This window comes from Coffea arabica, chromosome 5e (assembly GCF_036785885.1).
Source record: "Coffea arabica cultivar ET-39 chromosome 5e, Coffea Arabica ET-39 HiFi, whole genome shotgun sequence".
Classification (NCBI taxonomy): domain Eukaryota; kingdom Viridiplantae; phylum Streptophyta; class Magnoliopsida; order Gentianales; family Rubiaceae; genus Coffea; species Coffea arabica.
Window position 1 is genome coordinate 33164066 of NC_092318.1, and position 7065 is coordinate 33171130.

Below are 7065 nucleotides of genomic sequence, written 5' to 3' on the forward strand. Positions count from 1 at the left end.
TGCCCCTCGGCTTCTTTCCCGCCGGGATGAATCTCTCCTCCTCCTTCTCCTTCTTGCCATTCGTCAGCCTTCTCGCCGACGTCACCCCCAGCTTCCTCCCCTCCGTCCTCCTCGAACACCTCGTCGAATTCAGATAGCCATTTGTTGAACTCGTCCTGGACCTCGGCCAAGTTCCTTCCAACTTGGATGCCATCGGCCATCCGATCGCACAATTTCTTGGAGTTCTCATTGTAGTTGGCATTGTTTCTCAAAGACTCCAAGGCCTCGGAGGAAAGATGAACTGCGGCCTCGTCGATAGCCGATGTGTAGCCTAGCATAAAGCTCGGCCTCGTCAGTTGGCCGAGATCTCCGATTAAGTTCTCGGACTTCCGGAAATCCTCAACTGCCGAGGCCCTTGCACTCTCGAGAGCTTATTCATGGGACTTCTTCATCTCGTCCACCCTCTTCTGCTCTTCCTCCAGAGCCGACCTGAGACTGTTGATCGTGGCCTCGGCCTCCTCCCCTTTAGTCTCGGCTTCTTGAAGCCGTCTCTGAAGTTTCGACTTCTCAGACTCGGACACCACCAGTTTTTTCTTCAACTTGGAGATCTGATCTTGCAACTTGCCGGTATCCTGCTCCTCGAGTAGGGCACAGTATCGATGTGCCATCTCGGCCACAAAGGCTGTGTTGGAGGCCGTGGTCACCATTACGCTTTGAATCATCTCGACCGGAGTCAGCTTCCTCGTGAACTCTACGTCCCTCGGCAAGCTTGACTGCATCACCAACTCTTGTGCGATCCGAGGATGGGTGCACCTATCATTGACCGAAATCGTCCACTCCGGACACCAATGCTCGTCGGAGTGGGTTTTGTCCTTCTCGGGAAACACCGGGGGGCTATGGAAACGGTTCCACAGTGAAGACCCCGTGACCGTATTGACCGGAACCTTCAACTGTTTACCTCGGCCGTGAGGAGGCGGAAGTGCCGTGGTAACTCCGAGGGGCACCCTTTCTGGCACGGAAGAGGTGGACCCCGTGGCTGCGGCGGCCGAGCTGCTTTGGGCGGCCGGGGTGGGAGTGCTCTTTGCCACCAAAGTCTTGGACACTTGCCCTTGTGACTTCTTTTTAGGTGGGGGCGTCGATGTCTCGTCTGAGTTCTTCCTTTTCGATCTCTTTGCCACCTCGGCTGAGCCCGAGGTGATGATGTTGGATAATTTGGCCACTGCACAAGAAACAAACATTATTATTTGCCATAGCCGAGGTAAAAGGAAAGTCATGAAAGAAAAATTACAAGGTTTCTTAAGTTTAGTAGAAAAGAAGGGAGGCTTGTCAGGATTGAGTAAAGCTCGGTTAATCCCCTCGTCGACTAGCACGGCTTCGGGGTAGTCCCAACTGTATATCCAAAGTCCTGACCCCATCAACTTCTGGAAGGCCTCCTCCTCGTGGTCCCCCGCGGAAGGGTCGGCCTTCGATTTAATGGGCCTCCACCAAAAACCCCAAGGGAAGTCCCCGGCTAGGACGAAGAAAAAGTCACGCTTCCAGTTCTTTATCGAGGTGGGAGCGCCAATCACGAGCTTCGGGATGCAGTTGTTCCGATTACAGATGTAGAACCACCCCTTATCCGTCCCGTGTGCCTTGACAGTGTAACATCGGCGGAAGAGATCCACAGTGGGTGTCAACTCTTGATGTCGGCACAGCATCTCAAATCCCACTAGAATGCGGACCGCATTCGGGGTGAGTTGAGTAATTCTCACGCTGAAGTGACGGAGTACGTCCCTGAAGACCCTCGACGGTGGCATCCTAAGCCCGGCCTCCAACTGCTGAAGGTAGATGGCCACAGTGCCCATGGGGGGTTTCTCGGTCGAATCGTTCGGCCCGGGCGATGTGATGAGATACCCCGGCCTGAAGGGGTACTTTCTTATCACCTTCTCGACCATGTCCCTTCCCATGCGGCTCCTAAACTTCGGCATCTTGCCGAAGTCAAGGTTGGCAGCATTCTTTGGGGCAACTGGCTCCAGCACGCCCTCGTCACGGGGAATGGCAGTTCCGAGATCGGTATCGTATTCGACATCGGAACCACCCTCGCTCATCTCTGATGACTCTGACCCCGAGGCTGTCCCGGCCACTTTCTCCTCGGCTGATTCCCCTACATCGGTAGGCGCCGACCCCGCAGAGCTGGATGAATTCGCTTCTTCCAAGGGGTTCGACCCCTTCTCGGCCTGATAGCTCGGTTTCACGGTTTCCTTATGGGTTTTAGCTGTTTTGGCCATGTGTGAAAGATGAGATGAAAAGAAAGATACTTACTATTCACTACGGAATCGGACGAAGTGGATGACTTCGGCTGTGATCTCGGCTGACAGAACTGACCTCGGCAGCGCTCACGGATATTACAAGCTTCAGGCAAAAACGAAAAAGTGTGAGACGTGCGGTGAAAGGGGCCCCCCATTTATAGGGGATCGGGGGAACCCGAAGAGGCGCCAAGAATGCGAAAAGACAGCCATGTTCAAATTCAAAAGTACGTGTCTCTCTCTCTCTCTCTTCATTAATGTCCCGTCCTTTCGACTGACACTCTCTCTGCTCACCACGTCCTATCAACTGACCTGCCCACGTGTCGTACCCCTGCATCTTCCAGAGCAGTTTCGGGTCCCCGACCCTGGCCGACCTCGGCACAACGAAGCCTCGGTACCTCCCGGGCCCGGAGCTCCAGAGGCTTGGGAGGCTTATTGAGGATGCTCACCTCGGCCTTCCCCGAATAGCCGAGGTGATCTTATTTCGTCTCTCAAGCGAGTGTGGTTTTGTCCTGAACATGACCCCCGAGCTCGGGCTGAACCCTGGTCTACTGCTTATGTGACCTCTGCACCTCAGGCCTCCACCTCGGCTGCACGCTGATGATGTCAACCCGCCTGACATCATCCAGGACCAGTGCTTTATCTGAAAAGCACTGATGCTCTTAATGGGTACTGGGCAAGGTTCCCCGTCATCCTGCTCAGTCGGCTACAGTGTCAGAGTCAGACCTCCTGACAAGGAACAGAGCCGTAATGACAGGACATGGGTCCCACCAGCATGAGACCTTCGTCCTGTCATCCACTCCCACTCCATAAATACCCCACATGTACACCCAACAAGTAAACATACTGTTCATTCATATATACTATTATTTTTTCTCGTTCTGATACTAACTTGATCGTCGGAGTGATCCCAGGGGAGAAGCCCCGCCTTCCACTTCGGATAAGCAAGTATCCCTCACTTCACCTGAGAAGGGACTGATTTAGGTCGGTTCAGTTACCCGCCAAAAATCACCTCTTCAACACCAATTTACCTAAAATTTATTTATCAAAAATAAAAAAATAATTAAGATACCATTTGCCTCAAATAAGAAAAAGAAAAATTATGTTACTAAGAAGAACCACTTGTACTTACTCAAAAAATATAAAGTTACTACTACATACTGGAATGTTTCTGCTTAATACATCATGTATACTTATGAACATTTCATTCAGCGCAAAAAAGTTATGATATGATAGGACTTGTATTTGATAAATAAATGCAAAATGAAAATTCTAATAATACTACTTTTAGTTCCTTTGCATCATTGAAACATTGATTAAAAGTTGAGGATACATTTATGTAGAATCCAACATTAATCGGCTAACTGTTTAGTTTACTAACTGGGTTCAAATTTGTCAGACTGAGTTTGGAAATGCCCTGTTTCAAAATTTTCCAAAGGAGCATCATGATTATTATGCTACCTTTATTGAACAACGTTATTGTTAGATAACTGGAATTTTTAGAGATTTTCTTGTCAATCGATAGGTAATTGAGCTCACTGGAAAATTAACAATGGAGGCACTTGGGAATTTGGCATTCGACAGAGGAAGGAAGTGTTACCATTTGCGTGATAATCTAAGGTCGCTCGAAATGAAGTTGCAAAGATTAAGCAACAGGAAAATTGATTTCGAGTCGAAAGTGAAAGTTGCAGAAAGATCAGGTACTAAGAAAAGGAAAAGGGAGGTTGAGAATTGGTTTGAGGAGGTAGCAAAAATAGAGAATGAATTCGTTGCATTGAAAACGAGGGTAGAACAGGGTAATCTTCTAAAATATGCATTTAGCAGTGGGGATGGAGTGGAGAAAATGGACAAGTTTGTAGAGCAACTGATGGTGCAAAGTGATAGTGATCATTTTGCTGAGCTTTGCCTTGAGGCTTCTGAGAGCAGAGGTGAGCCACGAGAGACAATAAAATTACTTGGAAAAAGGTTTTGCAAAGGTCTGGAAACAATCCCGGCATGGTTGGACACCAATGAGATCTTAAGGATTGGGATATGGGGGATGGGAGGTGTGGGTAAGACTACTTTGGCGGAACACATCCATAATCATCTCCTTGAGAATACTCAATTCAAGGTTTATTGGATTTCTGTCTCTCAAGATTTTAGCATCAAAAAGCTGCAAGGTGACATTGCTAAACACCTAAGGCTTGATCTGTCAAACGTGGATGATGAAGGAGCAAGGGCACGCAGGTTGCGTGACGCATTCGAGAAAATGGAGGAAATGGTAGTGCTCATATTGGATGATGTTTGGGAAGACTTTGGTTTAGACAGGGTAGGGATTCCTCTTGATGCACTAAATCGCAGATTGATTTTGACTACACGCTCGTTAGACGTGTGCAACCGGATGCAATGCCAAAGCAATTTTGAGTTGAAAACATTGGACACAGAGGAAGCTTGGGGTTTGTTCGAGCATACACTTGGCAGCGAGACCTCCAGTGATGGAGGTTTGAAAGATATTGCCAAGTCCATCACGGAAAGGTGCGATGGTTTGCCTCTTGGTATTGTCACAGTGGCTGGGAGCATGAGAGGTGTGAGAGACATCTGTGAGTGGAGAAATGCATTGGAAGACTTGAAAGCATGTTCCGTCGGGCACGATGAGATGGAAAAAAAGGTGTTTCGCATCCTGGAATGGAGTTTCAATCGCCTGAATGAATGTCAAAGGAATTGCTTCTTGTATTGCTCTCTTTATCCGGAAGATTGGAAAATAAAAAGAAAGGAACTAATAGACCTTTTTATTTGGGCAGAGTTGATGCCAAAACGGAACTCAAGGTCAGAAGATATTGATGAAGGTCAAACGATATTAAACAAACTGATAAGATTTTGCCTGCTGGAAGAAACAAAAGATTCCGAAGGGGATGACCATGTAAAGATGCATGATTTGGTCAGAGATATGGCAATGAGGATCACGAATGGAAACTCCAAACTAAAGATGAGTGGAGTTGTACCACGCTTCTTGGTCAAAAGCTTTGTATGGAGGCGTTCAAAAGTAATACTGGAACAAAAAGAATGGACAGAAGATCTCCATGCAGTCTACTTTCATACATTTGGAAGCGCAGAAATAGAAGTTCCACCAGGCTGGTCACCGAATTGTCCTAAGCTCTCAACCTTGCTTCTTCCCCATTTTTCCATAAAAAGAATCCCAGATTCTTTCTTTCGGCACATGTGTGGACTTAAAGTTTTGAATCTAGAAGGGTGCAAAGATATAACAGAGTTGCCTAATTGTGTTTCAGACATGGTGAATCTCACTGCTTTGATTTTGGGGGGTTGTGCACGCCTCATGTCTGTGCCACCACTGGGAAAGCTCAAGCAATTGAGGGATTTGGATTTATCATGCACTAGCATTCAGGATTTACCTCAAGGTTGGGAGTCACTGGTCAACCTTGAAAGGCTTAACTTGAAAGACTGTCAGACTTTAGGTTTAAAGATAATACCAAAAGGGACATTTTCCCAATTCCACCGTCTTCAACTGCTATTATTGCCACCCTTTGGTAAGGTACAAGTTAATGATCCAGAAGTGCTGAACCAATTAGAAAGTTTCATAGGATGTTTGTCTTTTACGAACTTCTATAAAAATACTCAGTGGCCAAAATACTATAATGTTTATATCAACGACATCTTAACTAAGAATCGGGGTTATATGTATTATCAGAAACAACTGTATTTTCATCAGTGTAAGCTTGGTAGAGGATCGAACTATCTGCCAGATGATTTGAAGAGTTTGGAAATCGTGGATTGTGAAGGCATGGGCATTAGGTGCTTGTCAGATGTGTTTAGAAATTTTATAAATTTAAGCCACTTATTTGAATTGGATATTTTTTATTCGGTTGGAATAGAGTTCCTCTGGCAATTGCCCTCTCCTTCTCCACATGATCGGCTGGAAGTCTCGTCTCTTAGTCGACTCTGTCATCTCGAAGAGCTAGGCTCTCCGGGTTGCCAAATCTAGTTGGTCTTTTTTACGGAGAATCAGAACCATATTTGCTTCCAATTGGCACCTTTTTTTCCCTCAAAATATTGTGGATTTCTGAATGTCACAACGTGAAGCAGCTATTCACAGTGCAGTTGCTGCAGAACCTTCAAAATCTTGAAACATTAAGTGTTGAAGATTGTGAAGGATTGGAGGAGATAGCAACAGATGGCAATAGAGCAGGACAAGGAGGAGGAGAAGGCATCCAATTGACTTCAAGTGGAGCCACTGCCACCGTCATCCTTCCAAAATTAAGGAGATTGACTCTGAATAGGCTGCTGCAACTGAAGAACATTTGCAAGGCAGCCATGATCTACGATTCAATTAAGGAGATTGAAATATTCGATTGTCCAAAGGTAAAGAGGCTGCCTTTGTTTCTTCCTACCACCAACGGTCTACCATCTCCTCCCAGCACTCTTCGTAAAATTAGGGGAGATGTAGAATGGTGGGAATTATTAGACTGGGACAGTCGCTACCCAAAAAATGCCCTTGACCCATTGTTCATAGCAAAGGGGTGAAGTTCGAACAAGGTGTTAAAGGCCACCTATTTGATCAAAATCCGGATTGGTTTTCAAGTACGTGATTCCTCCCTTCCCTCTAGTCTTGTCTTGCCAAGTATCCCCTTTCTTTGAAATTTTCCAAAATATGATCTACTTCTCCAATAGCCTAGATTTTCTATTGCGTAGGAATCAATATTAGTTATTTCAATGTTGCGGTGCAGAACTACTAACACCCTTTCTTCAATTAATTTACGTGATTTACTACATATAATGTTTTTTTTTCTTTTTCATTTTTTGTTTT

General features: G+C 46.1%; 1 protein-coding gene across 1 annotated transcript; it reads left to right on the forward strand.

Moving 5' to 3' along the window:
* Window positions 1-3816: 3816 nt before the first annotated feature.
* Window positions 3817-6782, forward strand: LOC113743967 (putative disease resistance protein At4g10780). The gene is made up of 3 exons (XM_027272013.1): window positions 3817-5793; window positions 5881-6066; window positions 6195-6782. Exons 1-3 carry the CDS (start codon window positions 3817-3819, stop codon window positions 6780-6782), a joined length of 2751 nt encoding a protein of 916 aa, XP_027127814.1.
* Window positions 6783-7065: the final 283 nt, after the last annotated feature.

Excerpts from the sequence above, each read along its gene's own strand:
- LOC113743967 (XM_027272013.1), top strand. The coding sequence starts at position 3,817 with ATGGAGGCACTTGGGAATTTGGCATTCGACAGAGGAAGGAAGTGTTAC. Across the intron at positions 5,794-5,880 it reads TATTGCCACCCTTTGGTAAG|TGGCCAAAATACTATAATGT; the intron begins GTACAAGTTAAT and ends AAAAATACTCAG. Across the intron at positions 6,067-6,194 it reads GCATTAGGTGCTTGTCAGAT|TCGACTCTGTCATCTCGAAG; the intron begins GTGTTTAGAAAT and ends CTCGTCTCTTAG.